Raw genomic sequence first — 20,340 nt, forward strand, 5'->3', positions numbered from 1 at the left:
GTAAAGCAACGGGCTACGAGAAATCTCGCAGTCTCAATAACATATCGGGAATGGCTGGGTCATCTCTGAGGCTCGCTCCTATCACTAGTCCTCCCTTTGAGACCTATGAGGCCCCAGGTCCTCTGCGCCGCTGCCGTTCCCCTATTCCTTCCATTTTGTAGCAGAAAGGATGTCCATGATTGGATGATAAGAGGTGCAGAGGATTAGCTGCAGACCGATCACATTGAAGCCTCCATTTGCATTGTACACCGTGCAAATACAAAAGCAATAACGTAAAATGAACTCGAATGTAGAAAGAACGACCTCTTGTCTTGTAAATCCAACAGCGGATGGGGTTAAATACAAAGTTTAGCTTTAAAGAAATGTAAAAAAAAAAAAAATACTTGGATTGGTTAGTAAATAGAATAATATCATGGGTTTAAAAAAAACAAAACTATGAAAATATGTGCACAGTTGCATTTTAAAACTTAAATGTGTAGATATACATCCATTTTTGTGTGTTCTGGACTCAACAAAACTAAGCTCACAACACTGTCCAGGGAAATGATCATGAAACAAAAAACTTCAGTTCATTTAGCCAAAGAAAAACTTCATTTATAGACTAGATTGATGTTGAACAAGTTTCTACTTTCTGTCTTTTGTGAATATTAATGTGTGTACTGCGTAGACATCATTTTGGTAATCCTCTCTTAAAAATAATGATCATCATGACATCATCGGACACTTTACCTTACTAGTTTTTACAGCGAAGTGAAGCAATATATAATGTTGATCAAACAAAAACCCTGACGTAAATGAAAAGAACATGAGGATTGTACAATAAGAACAATCATAGTTGTGCAGCCTAAAATGCCTCCTGAAAATTGCTCCCATATATGCCATTGTTACCTTACGCTGTACAGTTAGAGGTCTATTCAGTCATTTTTGGAAGCTGTTGGCATGTTATCTGATAGGATTCGATATAGTGTATTTATCATTATCATCATCATATATGCAATTATAACAATCATATCTCAAAAATATGAAGAAGATTTATTCAACTTTTTGTTATTTCAAGACCTTGTAGACTGTCACGTGCAAAGTTCGAACCATGACGACCATGTTTAGCTGTTGTCAGGGCAAAAGTTCAGTTTACCGAGGGGAGGAGCAGGATGAGGTTGTTTGGTGTCAGGAGGAGGAGGAAAGATGAAAACACTTTGGCGCCGCGCCGCGTCAATAGGCTAACGCCTGCAGCACCAGGAAGCGTCGCACTGTAGTGCAAAGACATTTTTTCCACACTAAAATTGATCATACTATAGGTTACTAACATCTACCATTAAAAATATTTCAGCACCTTGTAGATAATTTAAAATCATGTCGACACCCACGAACTAAAATGTATTTATCCACTAAAGAGTCAGTCTCCAGAGCTGTGGCCCACCAGGCAATATATTTGTTGACACTGTTTTCATAACGATGTGATTGCGAGTTGCATAGCTCGGGGAATTTCTCAACCTCAACAGAGGAAAGTCGACAAGAAGATTACCGAGCTGCCTCTTCTCCTCTGCTCCTGTGGCAGAGGAGAAGAAGAACTGTTGCGGGAACTCTGAAGTACGACAGAACCGTTTCTCTGAAAAGAGTGCTGCGCGTCAGGGTGCTGCGCTTGCCTTGGCACCACTGGTGTGGTTTTGGCACATGCTGTTCTGCATTAATGCAGTTTGGCCTTTAGAGGGCGCAAGGCAATAGTCATGTGATCAATGGAGGTAGCCGAGCTAGTACTAGCTTTTTACTTACTACCGGCCTTCGCTAACAGATCACACCTACGAATTGCTGATGATAGAAAATGACTGAATGGACCTTTAAAGAAATCCTAATCAGGGCAGTCATATAAAATAAAATATGTACTTGTAAGCTTTCAATTCTTTGAAGAAATGTAATATATTTAGAAAGCTTCTCAAAAATTAATATAAAGAATCTTAAGTACAGCAAATGTACAAAGCCAGATATGGATGACTGCATAATTAATTATACAGTTAAAACAAATACAAGCACTTTATTAACAATTGGTATTAATTTACTAACCTTTAGAGCTTGCATGTTGGCACAAGATAAGAGCTATAATACAAAACATGGATGAACTAAATATATATAATATAAATGTTATTTTTTTTTCAATTGTTTAGTTTTGTCTACATATTTATCCAAATCCAATTAAAATGACCAAATTGATATTAATCAATGGTTACAATTTAATGCCCCCCTCAAATACATGGTCACTTTGAAGCACTTTTTGTAACTGAGGTTATACCATCCTTAATTTCCCATCTTTACATGTAAATAGATCTTACAGTATCTTAAAAGTTGAGCAAAAAAGATTTTAAAAAGGATGACACATTTACATGTGCAATAAACATGCAATATTACTTTAATGCTGGAAAATATGCTGTGCACATACATATGTAAATATGCAAATATATTTTTAATCTTAAAAATGCACAGACTTAGTAGGCAGTCCAATCATTTTATTTTTTTATTTTTTAGCAAATCTAAGTGTTCAAAAGTCTTCTGATGACATGAGCCATTTGTCTTGTTTTATTTCAAGTCAATGTAGTCCATGACAGTTTTTGATGTTGTTGATGCCATTTTTTTAATTGTTTCTGTTTTGTAATGGTTTTATATATTTTCTTCACTTGTACTGGTAATTTGTATTTCATTGTAAGGAATGACTTTTCTGTACCACTGATTGTCTAAAATAACATTTGTCCCCCCCAAAAAATACAATGTTGTATTTAACTGTCCTTAAAGATGTTTAACTAACATTAAATGTAGTAAGACTGAAATCGAGAGGAAAAACAAGTCCGTCAGGTCCTGATAGTCCTGATGTCATAATCTACAGTCCTGACTGCCATTTTGTCTAAAAATCGACGTGCTTCCAGACCCCTTAACTTTGAGAACTTAGATATGCAGTACAAAGATGAAAGCTATGACATCATTTGAATGTTTTTCTTGAAGCTGTAGTGTCTCATTTGGGATAGATCCTACCACACACTCACTGCAAAAAGTAATGCTTGCCTGGCTTTGTTCTGAAACAGGTTTTCGAAGCCTGTTGCACATATTTTCAGACCAAAGTTATAAAACATTTGTGCTTATACTCTGTGTTGATACATTTCACCATTATGATGTAAAAAAAAAAAAAAAAAACGCAGTATTTTAAGTGTTGTCTGAAAGTATGTGATACAGCATGCAGGGATTTGGTTCTCCAGTGAATCCGGGGATTTTTGATAGCTCCTTGATGTATAATGTACTGAAGTTGTACAGTTAAAGGTAGGGACACTCTGGGACTGTAGGTTTTTAAACGTATTTCACCTAAAAGAAACCGTTTGTGACTATGTAATAAGTAACGCATGCGGTGACATACACTGATTAGCCGGGGTTATATCCTCAATCTTAGTCCAAATGAGCAAACCTGTATTTTGGTCTGTAACTTTTGCCGGCATCACTTTTCTCAGTGCTCAAAACCTCATCACACCTTCTAAGCGCACATGCATACTGTATAATCATGAAATGACTCCACAATGTGGATGTTACAGTTTGCAGATGTTTTGACGTACACTGGTGTGCCACTTTATTTGAGTGTACATTTTTTGTCTCAGAGAAGAAGAATGTCCGTCCATCCTTTATATCTGCAGGGGAATGTTTCTTTAATACTGTAACTAATGAGTGACAATGGGTGAGAGGAGTAACACAATCTCACACCACTTTGATCTGAACATTTGTCATTATTTAAGTCCTGTATTTATTAATATTTGCTTTGTGTTGTCTCAGAATGGATCTGAAGAATGTCATAACTGTGAGTTTTCGGTTGAGTTAAAAAAAAGTTATATCACATAGTTAGGGGCCAATTCAAATTACCTAGCACACTCTAAAGCAAACATTATTTAAGTCAACAAAACAGGCATTTGTTGTAAGTGCCTCTATGAGGCCCCTGTAGGCTCTGATGTCAATTTAGGATGCAAACCAGCTAGATTTAACTAGCTCAACCTTTGAAGAAATGCTTAATAGGCCAGTGGGTATTACTGAATATGTACATATCTGTATCTACACATGTGAATACATTAAAGTCATATGAAATGAATATATCTATGTATACTTTGTGAGTGTGGGGAAGAAGGTTAGCTAGCTCGCACTGTCCACGAATTATGGAATATTATCTTATGTCACACAAAACAGCTGCCAGTGTGACATCATGCAGGAATTTAGAAATCTGGCAATAAGGTGTTGATTGATTTTGTGTAAATGTCTTTGGGAAATTAAACAGGTGTATGCACCTGACACCTGAAAAAGTGTCAGACATGGCATTGCCTTTATGTTTACATTTAATGGAATGTTAAATTGCATTCAATTTGAATATATTTACGTTCATAATCGTGGTGGGTTAGATTGACAGCTGCCGACTTTGCCACATAGGATACATAAAGACCTTACTGACAGTTGACTAAATATCCAACTTTCTTTGTAAGTAATGAACTGTGTCTTGCTAATAGCTTTTGTCTGGAGAAAATGGCACCTATACAGCGGACAATGACAGAAGAAGGGAATGAAACGAAGAGCTCATGGGACCAATACAGCTGCAATAACAATCATGTTTGTGTTGTAGATTGATGTTTGATTGAGACCACAGCAGAAGTGTTTAATCTGCCCATAAATATTGTACAATGCAAAAGGCAAAGGATTGAAAATGCTCAACGTATTGTTGCTGACCAACTTTTCTTGAATTAGGACCTGTGTTTGCATGGTGTGTAGTTTAAAGTGGAGGTTAAGCCTCCTGAAACTGTGTCAGCTTGTGTGTAACTCCAAGTACGACGATCCCTTTTTTTTTATTTTTTTTATGTGAAAACCTCCATGAATAGCATTGAGTATGTTTGTATGTGTCCATCTGTCAAAAATGGGTTCTTCCATGAAGTGTGTATGTCATTCAAATGAAAGTTTGCACACACACACACACACACACACACACACACACACACACACACACACACACACACACACACACACACACACACACACACACACACACATATAGACAGACACTCGTAAATAACCTCCTTATCACCTAATCTTGTTAGCTTTGAAATGTTGTGTACATAAGTCACCCCTGTAAAAAAATGACTGCTATATTTGTTGAGAGTTGGCAGAGTGGAGAGGATGGTGCGAGTCAGTTGGCTGGCAGCTTGTTTCATTCAGTCTGTTGTTTGTTTTGCTAATAATCTCAGCCACAAATTTTATTGCAATCCGGTGTCACACCAAAGCGTGTAATACTCCCGTCAGTCCAACAGAAGACACCCTGTCAGTGTCATGTTTTGCCTCGCCTAGGTGTAAAGTAAATCGTTTTCAGTTTAGGCCCAAAAAAACATCATGTGGTTAGGGTTTAGAATAAGTTATTTCACATACGTAATCTGACCTAAATCTCGTAGGTTAAAACAAATATGTCACATTATGCAAGTAATTTATGGTACTTAGAAGAATTTTACATTGACTTTTGCTTTCTCTCGTACTGCAACATCAATCTTCCAAGTGCAACACCTATTTTTGTTCAATCCAACCAATCCAAGCTTCCTCTTTGTGTGAACTTGATTACTCTTTGTACTTCATCACATGATCTTCTTCTGGTCATGTGACTAGGCAGGTGCGTACTTGTCACGCCCACGCGAGGCAAAACGTGGAACTGACAGTGTCCTCTAGTAGGCCGACAGGTGTATTACATGCTTCTTTGTAGTTTTTTGTAGTTACCGGGCTGGTTATTGTCACCATTTCTTGATGTTGCAATTCAAGAATAACTTATGTGCCAACTGTGTTTCTGTACATATCTTTATGAGGTCGACTATTTTTGTAGCTGTAGCTGAGTTGTCATTACAATTCAAATTTGTGCACCTCATTCTGACACAGTTAACCTGCAGTTTACAGGTAATGGTAATCCCTGATTATTTTCCTATTGCACATAAAGTTTGTAACATTATGAAACTGTGTTGTGGATATTCAAGTAATTGACAAATTCCAAACATGACAACAAGAAAAATCAACAATTTACAACTAAGATTGGTTTATACCAGTTGAGCACTTCTATAAATCAATCTAGATACACTTGTTTACTCGTAATGTTACAATTTTAGTTTTAGTGTCACTGAACATGATTTTTTGCATATTCTATTTATTCTCTGTGATCTTAATATTAATGGATTTCTGTTCTTGTCTTCACAGTGTTAAGTTTCTAGCATTCGCCTTCTCTCTAATGAGGAGTCAGTAACCAGTAAACACAAATTTGCGGCGGGAGCCACGTAAGCGACAGGTGTGACACGGATGGACAGTTTAACGGAGATCTTTTGGGGTGACAAGAGAGACCAGAGGTTAATCATGAGTTTAAAAAAAAAAAAATCACATGGTCTGCTCCTCACGTTGTTACCAAAGCAGCCTCTCGGAACTCCGACCACACTTCTGACAACTGCCTGACTGACCTTTCTTTGTTTTTTGGAAAACTGACTGAGCATTGCACTGACACACTTTGGGAGAGAAAAGGACTCCTGATTACACATTCCAGATGACATCTCTCTGACAACCTTATACTCGCCATCTTGTATGATGACCAACTCAGCACCGTCTGCAGTGCTGAACAACTGAGCAACTTCACAAGTTTCCGAAAAAAAAACAAAAACACTTGTCTTCAACTGGACTGAATGAACAATGTAGCATCTCTGCTAACATATTGTAGCATTTGTTGGCTGGGAAATAACTTGACTTGATCCAACAGTTCAACGAGAGAGGAATTTATGCATTCAAGGGATCTTCTAGATGTCATTTTCCTCATGGGTTCCTTTGCGGAGAAGAAAAAAATATATATATAGCGCAAGTACATGAGAGACAAAGGATTGGTCTTACTCATTAAAGCTCTTGACATTCCAAAAAAAAAGAAAAAGAAAAAAGATGCACAAATACTACATCCATACGATAGTCCCTCATTCAAGTTGAGCACTTGTATAGTATGTTTGCCACTGAACCTATGTCTTCCATTCACGTCTATCAGACTGAAACACTGCCCTCCTCACGAGATAATCAAAAGCAGCACTAACTACTGTATGAAGATGAACAAATGAAGCACATGTAGCATCACCTCGAACAAGTTATGTATGGCATTTACTGTACATTTACACTGACATGAAACAGTCGCTGTGACAAAATTGTGGAAGAAGACTTCTCTTTATCTCTCATGTACTGACATGGGCTTGCCGGAAAAAAAAAAAAAAAAAAAAAAAAAAAATCCATGTGGGGAAACCAAAGGTCCTGTAGCATGCACTTGCTGAATGACCTTCTGTAATGTATTATAGATTAGGAGAAGTTCCCATTTAGGGTGAGGTTTATACTCACCCTCATACTGGACATTGTCTCTGTTTGGTACAAAGTCATTCCTCTTGAAGAACTTAGTCCTTTAACTGCCACAAGCATCACATTCCTATACGCACATTTAAATATAACAGTATTTTTTCCTCACATCTGACTGACACAGTACTCAGTCACTATAGGAGCTAAAAGACTGACAAGGGAGGCAAAACAAGTCCTAGAACCTCATCGGTCCTGGATATTGGCCTGCCTAAATTCCAACAAAAGTGACACCCTGTACTCGAAGGACACATAAAACTATCCATTAGCTGGAAATTCGGGACCAATCAGATAAATATTCCCCTCTTAACACAAAGGCCGACACTGCCAATTAGGTACAAGACTCCCCAGATGCATACTGCCCCATCTCTCTCTCGTCCCTCTTGCTGCCAACGACTGCTTCACAGGCGAGTCAATGTCGAGATGAAGGTGGCCCATTTAGGGGAGTCCTTAGAGAAGAAGTGGACCAAGAGTAGAGAGCCAGTGTGGAAGTGTACAAAGAGAACAAATCTATATTTTGATAAACAAATCTACAACTCTCCATGACTTTGGAGGAGGTGTTTCTGAGCAGAAAAGGTCCAGAGAGAGAGAGAGAGAGAGAGAGAGAAAAAAAAAAAATCAGATGCAAATGCGGAAAGAATATCTGGCATCATGAAATGGAGTCAAAGTCCTGGAAAAAGATGGAATTATTCTGTCATGAGGGGTTTGCAGAGTTGTTCACCCCATAAGCACTGGGATGATGTTTTTTTGTTTTTTGTTTGAAAGACAATGAGCAATGACAGACTCTTGCCTATAAAGACGTGGGGATGACAAGTGATGGACGCTGAGATAAACAAATGAAAAAAAAAAAGATAATGCATTTTTGTAACTTTGTTTACCAGCATGACTACTTTGCATGACTGTCTTTTCTGCAAGCCCTTAGTTGAAGACAAGGGTGCTAGAGATACAAAAAAAAGTATATATAAAATGAATTAAAAAAATGTTATATGCAATTAATGTTTTAAAAAAGATTATAATGAAAGAGAAGAGCTATATTTTGTTTTGAAGAGTAAAAAAAAAATGTGAATATTGAAACATGTATGTTTGCAAAAGTACACCCTGAACTATGTTTTGTTTGATGAAATCTCTCTGCTACTACTGCCCTACATTCTTCATTCCAGTGTTGTTTTTTTTTAATTTTATGTTGCATTGAGCAGTATGTTTTCAAACGGTTCAATCAGCAGCGATCATTCGAGACTTTGCCTATAGCATCTGCGCAAAGAATGTTTGTTGTGAATCCCCATGTTTTCCTCCTTGAATCATTTGCACAACCTCTGTAGCAGCAGCAGCAACAGCAGCAGCAGTTCTAGATCAATCAACAGCTCTCCACACCACAACTTGACAGCTTGATTAGTACACATAGTTTGCTTCTTTTTTTTTTTTCCTTTTGGCAATAATAAAAGAGTTGTCACATGATTGTAGCAGGTCAAACGGAGAACCTCGAGTCCTTCGAGTAATCCTCAAAGCCTCAGTGTTTAAGAGATTCGTAAAGGCCTTGGATGTCCCTTGGCAGGATTTTTTCTTGGGTAGGCAGTTCTGTTCCACTCGCCCTAATGGAAGTGCGCGTTATCCAATAAAACCCAACAGGACCAGGAGAGATACTGTGCTGAACAGTCAAGAGAGATTTCAGGTTTGCATGGAACCAACTGCCATTCCAAAGTTTACGTGTGGTTTTAAGGACTCAGGTGTGTTGCTGGTGTGCGTGGATGTAGGTGTTTTGCTATCTTTCTTTTATAACATAATAAATTCTAGTATATAGACGAGGATAATGTGAACACCTCACAGTGATGTGTAAAAAAACGCATGCATTATGACTTGATAATCTCTCGAGAGGGGAACAGAGTCTTGACATATTCCCTTTAGCCTCCTAATCATTGTTTGTCATGAATCCCGTCCTGATAACTAGAAAACACTGTGCCGTGTTGTAGAGCAGAAACGTCTTCCTCCGAGAGGCAACTGAGAACTACTCACACTCACGGTGTCAGCATGAGTGTGTAGAGGTAGCTTGTCTTAAGTTTTCTTTTTTCTTTTTTTCTTTTTTTTAAAGATGGTCAGGTCTTCGCATCCGTCATTTTACCATGGAGTGACCGTCATCCAGCTGGCACAACTCAGTCATGTGAGCACCAATCAAAGAGACCCAGAGCTTCCAAAATGATGTCAGAAAGACAGGATGAGAAATACCAGTGTCCACCAAGAGGAGATTGATAATAATCTAACAATAAGAAGTCGATGTTGAGTGCTCACCAAGCACCTCGTCCTTTGGCTTGGCTTTCCAAGTGAGTTTCAGGCCCTGCTGGTCCGGGGCTCAGCTCAGGCAGCTGAATGGTCTTCTGTCCATTCCTAGTACATTGCAGTCGGAGGCTCACCAGAACACGAGACTCAGTGGCGTGATGTAGACTGCAGAGACTATTCAAGAGTTCTGTCGAGTCTACACTGGTTTTACAGGGTCTAGAACTTTTGTCTATTTGCAAAAATGGTCTGTTGGATTTTGTTTTGGGGTCCCGTATCTTTTTAAAACTCGCCCTTTCACTTCCCATTTCAGAAGGCATTAAGCTACAATGGCTTTGATGGTCACAAAGATGTTTATGAATACTTCAGAGGTGAACGTCTCGCAATGGTGTGCACGTGTGGAAAAACTTGTGTGCTTCACCCCGCTGTTTGTGTTTTTATGGCCAAGTAGTGTCTTCTTTTTCTTTCTCCTACCTTATTTTTTCACCGTTTACTTTTTGCCATTTCGTCATTCTCCACATTGTGACTGCTCTGCCGATGCCAGGCTGAAAAAAAAAAAAAGATGTCTTTCCTTTTCCAATGCATAATACTGCCATTTGATTTAGACACGTTGAACAGAATGAGTTACAATGTCGAGAGTGCTAAGTCTGTTTTATTTTCTAAAGTTTGCAACCTGTTATAGATTTCATGTGAAAAACACTCACACAACCAAAAGAACAAAACATGCTTTACATGGTAAGGTGCCACCGCTTGCCACGATGTGTAGGGACAATATTATGGCATGTCATCTGCAGGTATTTGGAAGGTGTCATGTGGTCCTTGGATGACACATCCTCAATGGCATCCTGTTTATTTTTTTTACATGCCTGTTTCTGTTGAATATGTTTTATTTTCTATTTAAATTGAGGACACTGTATGCAATCTGCACCACGAATGCCACTGATCGACACTTACTGTATGCTCCCTGAGACACAGATGTTCTGTCATCAGTTCAGATGATTGCAACCACATGTGTAGTGGCTTTATGGCTTACCATAGAGTGACTTTAGCAATCACACTAATCGAAAAAAAAATATTTTATTTTACAAATTGATAAGACCAGAGTTGTTTTAGAGGAGATGTTATCATACTGAATAGATTTTTCTAATATATTTAATATCTTATTTTAATTAGAAATAATGTGATGAACAACACAAAGGTCATACATCCATCTAATATTACATATTAGCATCATTGCATCCACGTAAGCATTCCAAAGATAAAAGACGTATGTTCATTTTACATGCTGTCAAACTGTATAAAACAGACTTAAGTACTAGTCCATTGTACTGCGGTCTTAGTAGGAGAGTGAATGGGGAGAAGAGGTGGTCACTGGAGTATCTGATGGTGACTTTTGCCGGATTTTATTTTTTTGAAATGTTGGAACACAAAGAGCAACTCATCAAGAACTGTATAAAGTATATTTCAATGGAATGTTCATGATCTATCTTTTTATATTTTGAGGAAAAAAATAGAAACATATCAATAAAGTGTCATAATTGAACATATTTCTACTATTGAGACTTAAAAATGTATGAATGTCAATGCGATCTAATGTGAACCAATCTCCATAGCAGCTTGAATGAATAACTGATTAACAGTCATGAGATGCTTTTTCAGACACATTAAAAATTGCTTAAAATCATTGAAATCAACTTAAAATAAATGAAAAAGTAATGTCAGATGTGTGTCAGTTTGTTTGAGGTTTCTGATATTATGATGACATATGTGCTCCTGTGCTCAATAGACGGATACTGTATGACGTTCTGAGCCGCCTGTCACAGTTAACGCTGTTCATCATCCTGTCAGCAACTGGATACCACAATACAGTGATGGATATAATCTGATTTGAAGTGAGGACACGATGAAAATCTGACGTCTTTAAAGAAACTAGCGGATGACGCATTCAGTTTGTGACTGAAAGTTTAAGGCCACGGTGTGTTTTGATGGCAGCATTTACAAGAAGTTGCATTTGGAGATTCAATGTCACATGATGGTAATCTAAAAGTTTGAGGTCAGCTGTAACTGATATTTGAGAGTGATGCGGTAATATAAGTGCTGCTTTCCCTGCTCAATATCAAATAACTAACTCCTAATATCCGAGACATCAGACACCAACATGTCATTGCGGTATCTCAGAAAAAACACGTTTTCCACGTGGGACACGTGGTCACATGTATTGCACATGTTTACCACGTGTTGCCACATATGATAACATGGGGAAAATATGTAGAAAAGTTTGCACATTTCACCATGAAAATGTTCCAAAACCACATGTGAAATTCATGTGGACAAAATAGATTTATTTTATTACATACAGGAGCAATGTCACGTTGAAAAGTTTGGCAGTGTTTAAATGTTATATCAGAAGCACATTTGCAGGAGAAAAAGTCAACTTAGGTGAATGAACATGTTGATTTAAGTGAGCTAGTTGAAGTCTTTAACAGAAAACCTGCTCACTGTAAACAGCCAATTGATGTCACTGCTGCTTTTAGGAAAACACTTACAGTATATCCATGATGTAGGCAAAGGACCACATGCTAAGAGACATCCCTGTGGTCTGATGAGTTATCTATTTTCTGCTCACTGTTACCCACCGTCTGTCTCAAACGGTGTTGTAGACATTGTGGTAGTGTAGAAATTTAGTGGTAGGCGTCTCATGGGAGTCGTAATGATTGCTCTGCAGTGCTACATGAAAGCTAAAGAGTTTACACAACCAGAAGCACCTGCTTCTCTGTTACATTATTCCTTTATTCAAGAGTGTAATCCACAACATGAACCATATAACTGCATTTTTATGGGGCATTTATTTCCATGTCTTTACCAAAGAACAAACAAAAAAAGAGCTTGCTTCCTAACTGCATTTATTTAATTTAACATTTATTTTGTCCACCCTCAGTTGTGCAGCTTATCATATTCAGACTGATGACATGTGTTCAGATGGGAATGTAAGAGCCCGGTGAGCATGAGTGATTTTTTTTTTTCTGGGACTGAACGCAGCTATGAGGAAATGTCGGCAGAGGCCTCTTTTAGCTTTTTTTTCCTCATTTGTGCTAAAACATCACCTCCCTCTGGTGGTAACACAGAGTAGTGTCTGCTTTTGGTACATTTATATTTTTATCATAGGAAAGTGCTATGTGTGACATAACCCCATGTTCCCATTGAATATGTAAAACATCACTAGAAAAAAGCAAAACATAAACATTTTAATTTCTTTATTCAAGGGAAATATTTCGTATTTTTGCACCTGTTTTTGAATTATTCCTTTTTTCTTCACAAAGTCATTAACAGATTTGATTGCAAAAAACAATAGTTTCCCTGAACGAGACAATCTGAACCCTTTGATATCCACCAATTTATCTCTTTTATCTCTAGGGTAATGACAAACCACAAAAATCCACATCCACAAAATGAGGTTTTATATTCTTCCCCTGGACATGGTAACACACACACATGGATTTGGACATGAATTATCGTGTCTGAAATCCAAGGTTTACTCGCTGGCTCTTTTTCAGGGTGAAGCCTGTTGTGTGACTCATGGCAGTCATGTGGAGATCAGCAACAGATTGAGAGACTGGTGGGGGCTGATCATGATTTGGAGCTGATGGTAAAAGCGGAGGCAGACAAAGGTCCAATTTTCTTTGAACTCATCATCGTTAAAATGAGGAGGAAAAACGTGATGGAGCTAAATATATCTTTCACCTGCTAAAAAAATATATATAAATGTGCTTCTTTACAAATAAAACAATATATAATATACCCAATAGATGTTTGTCACAGGAAACATTTTGACACATCATAACAGGAAAAGCACAGGTGTTCTTAATTTTATTGATAATGATTCTTTATTCCACGAGGAGGAGGTCTAGATATTGTGTATGCTGGCTCACTGAACAGGTAACACTTCATGAAGCTGACCCTTGTTATTGATTACATAAGTCAAATTCTCTGATAGAAATGGCCTCTTAAGATGGTTGAACATGTTACATACATTTTCAGGGTAGTTTTTTTCTGATGCTATTCTCAGGGTAGAATTTTTTTGGCAGTGAATGAAAATGTTCATGTATCATGACCAACTTGCTTTACATGTAAACACACTGGAGACACAAAAAGAAGAAATAATGTCCAATAATTGTATCTGTTACTCTGCATGATTTTTATGAACAACCGTAAACACATTCTTGTCTTATTGGCATGTCATGCTATTGTAGATTTGTAACCTATGTAATGTAATTTGGGTGATGTACAAAAATGTACAAATGTACAAAAAAGGGGCATTCGCAAAATTATAATTGACCAACACACCTCAAATCGTGCCGGTATGACTCCTCCTTCGTACAACTCTATTATTAGAAAATGTAGGAATGAAACAATCTAACATTGAATAGTTGCCATTCATTATATATGTTGCTTTCTATTACTACCCCTATTGTAAGGTATAAGTTCCACTGTTTTTAGTTCTTAAATAATTCATATTCAAATACAATAATACTGAGTTAATGAAGGGCAGTGAGGGACTACTGTCCGTCACAGCACCATGCTTGTTAGAGAGGGTCGCACCATGCAGTGCTGGGCAGAGGTGACATTTGATAGGGAGGTGGAAGGTTGCCTTGCCCCATAGCTAAAATGGAGGGAAAGAACAGGGAGGGGTCGGAGGGGTCTAGCAGAGCTCCAATTTCAACAGGACAGCATTTCCCCAAAATTTCAAGACGGACAACTTGAGGCAGTGAGGGACAGGGAGAGATCGTGGATGTTCCCTGGACAAACAACTGGAAGCAGAGTTTATGTACACCCTGGTCTCAGAGTTAAGCTTGACGCTAGTGGAGCTCTATGCGAGTGCCGACAGAAGGTAGTCAGCCAAACAGGGACTTTGTGTATGTGACAGACAGACATGATGACAGTCAGAGACACAGACAACCTGATGACCCAAAGGAGACGAACAATGTGATTTTTCATGCGGCCATTAGCCTCTGTCAGCAGCTGTTTTACACTTAGTGAGTAAAGTCTTTCCTCTCACTAACTAGGTACTAACATTGCTTACTGTTTTACCCTCAGCTCAACTTTTAAGCAGAATAATCATTAATTAACTTTTACAAGAAATTTAAGAAGCTTTTTGGGCGACTGTTTGCATTTAAATGTATTAAAATCTGCTGTGGAAAATGTTTACTAAACAGGCTGTGCCACAGTATCTCCCCTTCAGCCATTTGTCTCTAATGCCTTCTGTAATGCTTGTGAAAACCGAATCCACTGATGGAATTATCACTCTGGTTTCAGACAGGCTTTGCTTTTAAGTCCAGGTGTTCCACAAATTCTCAGGAGAGCGGTTTGCAGCGTTCCCTGGCTTGGGATATAAACTGGGATGGAAAGCAGAGACCCACAGGATCCCAACGAAGGAACAGGCATAGAGAAAGAGAGCGACGGAGAGAAAGGAAAACATCTGAAGAATCAGCTCAACAGTGAGGAGAAAGGAGAGAAGGAGATCAAAGGCAATGAGAAAGAGAAGAAGAAGGAGAGACGGCGTTCAGGGTCTTTGTGGAGGAGTGGATGGGCATTAAGTGAAAGACTGGCCATCAATGTCTCAGGGATGCGTTATGAAACTCAGCTCCGCACCTTAGCCCAGTTCCCTGACTCCTTGCTTGGTGACCCAAGGCGAAGGTCAAGGTACTTTGACCCCCTTCGGAATGAGCTCTTCCTGGACCGAAATCGGGCCTGCTTTGATGCCATTCTGTACTTCTACCAGTCAGGCGGGAGGCTGCGGAGGCCCGCGAACATACCTCTGGACATCTTCATGGATGAGCTGATGTTCTATGAGCTCGGAGAGGACATCGTGAGCCGCTTCAAGGAGGACGAGGGTTTTCCAAAAGAGGAGGAGAGACCTCTGCCGTCCAACGAAGTCCAGAGAAAACTGTGGATGCTGTTTGAGCACCCTGAGTCCTCATCGGGTGCACGTATCATAGCCATCATCAGTGTGATGGTAATTGTGGTGTCCATCCTCATCTTTTGCCTGGAGACGCTGCCCGACCTCAGGAACGACAAAGAGGTTGGAAATGTAATGTTCTGCACTGTGTGTTTGGGAGGCAGAGTAGTTATGAGGTGTCAAAGGTGGAGGGTTGAGTACTCTTAAAGGTTTACAGGTATCCTGAATGTTAGATAGACGGCCTTATGAGAATGAATGTTGGTAAGTAGCCTCGATTTAATGATCACTGTATGATTGAGGGGCATCCAATGGCAGAAATAGAATATAATATTAAAAATTATGTTTTGGTTGGTGTACAATGTGCAATCAAAAAGTTTTGAGATTGTTCCTGTTTTGAATGAAGCGAGCACAGCACCAAGACATGTACAGAGCAGGGGGAAGCCAAAACCTTTGTAAGTATTCCAAGTACTGTCGCTTGATCCATATGAGCACCTGTGTTACACTCATTTTTGTGACCATTGCTATGTGCACATTTGCGATTTCAACATGGATCTGAAACGTGAGCAGAGAGCGCACATCACATTTTATGAGTAGGGATGCTCCATAGGGAATCGTTTGCAGTAGTTGCATCCCACTGGGTCTAAACCTCGGGTTAATTTTGAAATGATTGGAGCAGCTTGACTTCATCATCATCGTACTTACCAACCGACACTGGTTGACACATGGACCAGTGTCCAAGTGTGTGAGTGACTTTTCCAGACTATAATCACAGTGAAGAAACTGTTCTCCAATATGACAATGCGCCTGCTAACAGTGTTCAAGACACGTTAGTTTCTCACCTGCAAAAACACAATTGTAGCTCTCCACCACCCCTACCTGTTGGATTTGGCCATCTTCAGTTTCTTTCTGTTCCTCATAAATTTGACGCAAAATTCATTGTGCACTCCGCTAAAATTTTATGTCCATGGTAAAATCGCAAATCTGCGAATAGAAATGGTCACAAAAATATGAGGAGCAGAGGTACTGATGTTGATCAAGCTACAAATCTTGAAAGACTTTCTCTTGAAAGTTATTGCACTGTGTGCATTACTGTGCTTCTCATGGGCAACAGGAACAGAAACCTTTTGATTCCACCTCCTATAATCACCTCAAACTAAGAAACATTGCGTTTTACTTTCCTTAGAATAAATATCAACATAGGGAGTGGGTCTTCTTCCACGGAGCACACCATGTTGCACCGACATATTGAGTGTTCATGAGAAAGTCAAAGATTATGGGTTCGAAAAATAACTCATATCTTTTGTAATATTTTTAGAACTGTTCACAGCAACTTAATCAATGTCTCTTGCTAAAAACAAACACATTAAAACTGATAAAAGTATTCGACAAAGTCCAAATCAAACCATCTGGTCTTGAATGGAATATGCGTGCCCGTTTGGGACAAATGAAACATGATCCCATGGGAAGCAGGTGTTTAGGTAAACACACACTTAGAGAGTACTACAGTGTGTTAAGAGGAAAACTACTGACATGGGGAACTATTGGCCAATATGTCTGGAAGCAGACCAGAGAAATAGAGAGGGAGACTGCAGGAAGCTTATGGCGTGATAATTTTAGTCGGCTGTTAAATCTGATACACTTGGATTCAGGCAGTGCTAAAGGGTAAATGGTGTAATGGGTGGGGCCTGGAATACAAATAATAGGAAGGAAAGACAGAGTGGCAAGACAGTTAGGTGTGTTAATGAAAGGTCACAAGTGACCGTATACACAGGCAAAGGTGAGCCAAGGCCTTCCGGTAGCTTAGAACCAGAGACTAAAAGGTCTTATAGGATGAGTAGCATACGTTGGGTCATGTTAACACATTCCTTCAGGACTGCTGTGCCGGAGCTGCCAGGAAACTACTGTAATCTGCTCCTGCCCAAGTCAGCGATACACCCACTGAACTGCACTGGCAATGTTGCACGGCCTCAGCGGCCAGGGAGATGAAGCGAGACACTCATGTTTCTCTTCAGAGATCTCACAGGGTTATATTTAGTCTTAGGAGAACCCTTGGAGCAGATGAACATGTAGATGTCCACCTTTAGCAAAAAACACGGTCGTTGACCTGCTACTGAAAGTCATGAGGAATACTCTAGGTTTATTTAAACTACCCTGAAACTTTATATACCACACAAAACCCATTACAGCGTACTAAGCCGATCCTTTCATATCCATGTCATCCGTTTTCATTCTTTTGACTGGATGTTAAGCATAAGATGTTTTAAATAGCCAATGCGTTAGTATAATGCAAACTGACACGGACGATGCAACGACAGGTGGACTGAAAAAGAGATTGGTACAGCTAAATGGGAAGCCGCAGATGTCGAACATTTTTATGATGCTGCCAAAAGTGAGAACCAATGAGATGGTGGACAACATGCTGAAGGTCAGTGTAGTCTATTAGAATACCATGGAAACAGCAGTCGCATTTTCGAAAATCAAGGAGCATTTAAAGCAATAGTTTGATGTACATTTGTTCACTTTGGACTTGCTAGAAAGTTAGATACTACTCTCATGTCATGTTTGCACCTTGGCTGGAACGTTTAGTCAGTTAGCTTAGCTTAGCATGATGACTGATATCAGGGGTACAGGTAGCCTGGCTCTATCCAAAAGTAAAAAAAAATGTGTCAGCCCTTCTAAAGTTCTTTGTCACATTTCATTGCAACATATGTCGTTTTGAGACTTCAGTTTTAGGCCATCGTATTTGCACTTCTGGTATTTGTACAATACCTGTTCATTTATGAGCTTTGGTGGTGCTTGTTAGTGGATTTTGTTATTTTGGACTGAGCCTGGCTCGCTGTTTTGATTTGCACAAGTATTTTAATTCCACTTATTGTGATACTGCTGCTACACTTCACTGTCCGTCCTGTGTCCTCTACTTCAGGTGCTCCAGTCCCAGGGAAAAAACGGATCTGAGAGCATGCCAGCTTCACCGAGTGTTTTCCAAGACCCCTTCTTCATAGTGGAGTCCATGTGTATATGCTGGTTCTCCTTTGAGCTTCTCATGCGCTTTGCTTGCTGTCCCAGCAAGGTGCACTTCTTCAAGGATGTAATGAACATCATTGATTTCAGTGCCATCCTGCCGTATTTTGTCACTCTGGGAACGGAACTGGCCAAAGACGACGACGCCTCTCCAGCCACGTCCTTAGCCATCATTCGAGTCATCAGGCTGGTGAGGGTCTTCAGGATCTTCAAGCTGTCTCGTCACTCCAAGGGGCTCCAGATCCTCGGTCAGACACTGAGGGCTAGCATGCGTGAGCTGGGCCTGCTCATCTTCTTCCTGTTTATTGGCGTCATTCTCTTCTCCAGTGCCGTCTACTTCGCCGAAGCCGACCACAACAGAACGGACTTCGTCAGCATACCTCATGGCTTCTGGTGGGCAGTTGTCACCATGACCACGGTGGGCTACGGCGACATGTACCCAGCGACAGTGTGGGGTAAATTGGTGGGCTCTATGTGCGCCATTGCCGGTGTTCTTACCATCTCGCTGCCAGTGCCAGTCATAGTGTCCAACTTCAGCTACTTCTACCATCGAGAGACTGAGTGTGAGGATCACACCCAGTACACTCATGTCAACACAACTCTGTGGGAGGATGAGGAGCCTGACGGGGAGGAAATAGAGGAAGGGGATAGGGATCCAGAGGGAGATTATTACGCCGTTGAGGGCAACTGCAACCCTCTGAATGGGACTATATTTCGTGGACTGTGTACGGGACAAAGCACGGAGTTCAGAGGAGGAAATATGTGTCTGAGGGAACCACTGGTCACTCAGGTTTAGGTGGGGTGGGGGTAACTTTAATTCAAACCCTTTGACAAAGACAGAGTAGGAAATGGTTAAAAAGGAAAAGTGCATGAAAACACAGAAAGATGCACCAGTGAAATAACATACGTTCAAAGGTCTTGAGGTCCTGAAGAGAAAAACTGGCAAACCAGCAACTGGACATTTATGTAGCTACAATCGATTTAACACTAATATACCTCCTGACAGCCTGATGTTACCTTTCCTTGTCCATTTATTGCACCACTAGTCAGTCAAATGTCACTGAAGAGCAACTTTTGTACAATACAATTTCAACAAAGCGAAAATTTTACATTCTCAGGGTCACGATATATGATATGAGTTGTTATTTATTAATGCTGTCAACTTGTGTTTGAGATGCAAATTACTTTCTGAATGTCTGCGCCTTGAAACTATGATGTCTTAGTAATGTCCCCTAAAGTTTGAAGTGGAAGCAGATAGATTATTAGCAATAGAGATGTCGTCAGAACCAAACACCAGCAGAGCCGTCACCACAGGCAGACTGAGATCTCTCGTGAACAAACTCCACATTCTCAACATTCTTCTGGATGCCATGTACAAAGTTCACATTTGTGTAGTTTTGGCCTGTGTTACCTAAAACGACTGATGTGACCGTTTTCATGTCCCCTACAAGACTGTAGTGTTACTTAATGATGTTACCTACAGGATTTGGGTTAAAAAGTGAGGTTTTGATTGCTAATGCTTTATTTACCTGCTTAATGATGCACTCAGTGTTTTTAATAAAGATTTTATTTTATTAATTTTCTTATAAACAGCAATGTTACGGTTGCCTGGCTCATTATTTAGAGAAAAGATTTAAACTTGTGTTGGTGCCAGTGGAAAAAAAAAAAAAAAAAAAATCCTACTA

The 20,340-nt window shown here is 39.5% G+C and overlaps 2 protein-coding genes across 6 annotated transcripts in view; both read left to right on the forward strand.

The window, feature by feature from the left end:
* LOC138202044 (voltage-gated potassium channel KCNC1-like) overlaps positions 1 to 11,399 on the forward strand; it is a 49,677-nt gene extending 38,278 nt beyond the window's left edge. For 2 of the 4 annotated variants that reach the window (XM_069155724.1, XM_069155726.1), the window contains one exon: positions 7 to 5,063. In XM_069155724.1, the coding sequence (XP_069011825.1) occupies positions 7 to 161 (155 nt within the window). In that variant the 3' untranslated portion in view covers positions 162 to 5,063. Of the gene's footprint in view, positions 1 to 6; positions 5,064 to 6,237 lie in introns of those variants that run through there. The other 2 variants (XM_069155727.1, XM_069155728.1) reach the window with 1 other exon arrangement.
* A 102-nt stretch (positions 11,400 to 11,501) lies between these two features.
* LOC138202046 (potassium voltage-gated channel subfamily A member 7-like) lies at positions 11,502 to 20,251 on the forward strand. Of its 2 annotated transcripts, none has more exons than XM_069155729.1 (3): positions 11,502 to 14,711; positions 14,992 to 15,766; positions 18,558 to 20,251. In XM_069155729.1, the coding sequence occupies exons 2-3, from the start codon at positions 15,077 to 15,079 to the stop codon at positions 19,449 to 19,451; spliced, it is 1,584 nt and encodes a 527-aa protein (XP_069011830.1). In that variant the 5' UTR covers positions 11,502 to 14,711; positions 14,992 to 15,076; the 3' UTR covers positions 19,452 to 20,251. The 2 variants fall into 2 exon arrangements, with proteins under 2 accessions (XP_069011830.1, XP_069011831.1); XM_069155730.1 differs by having other exon boundaries at positions 14,992 to 15,757.
* Positions 20,252 to 20,340: the final 89 nt, after the last annotated feature.

This window comes from Embiotoca jacksoni, unplaced genomic scaffold (assembly GCF_022577435.1).
Source record: "Embiotoca jacksoni isolate LCO1_2020_lvr unplaced genomic scaffold, fEmbJac1.0.p SCAF_20, whole genome shotgun sequence".
Taxonomy (NCBI): Eukaryota; Metazoa; Chordata; class Actinopteri; family Embiotocidae; genus Embiotoca; species Embiotoca jacksoni.

Coding starts and splice junctions, on each gene's coding strand:
- LOC138202046 (XM_069155729.1), top strand. CDS start 15,077: ATGGAAAGCAGAGACCCACAGGATCCCAACGAAGGAACAGGCATAGAG. Junction 15,767..18,557: donor ACGACAAAGAGGTTGGAAAT/GTAATGTTCTGC, acceptor CCTCTACTTCAG/GTGCTCCAGTCCCAGGGAAA.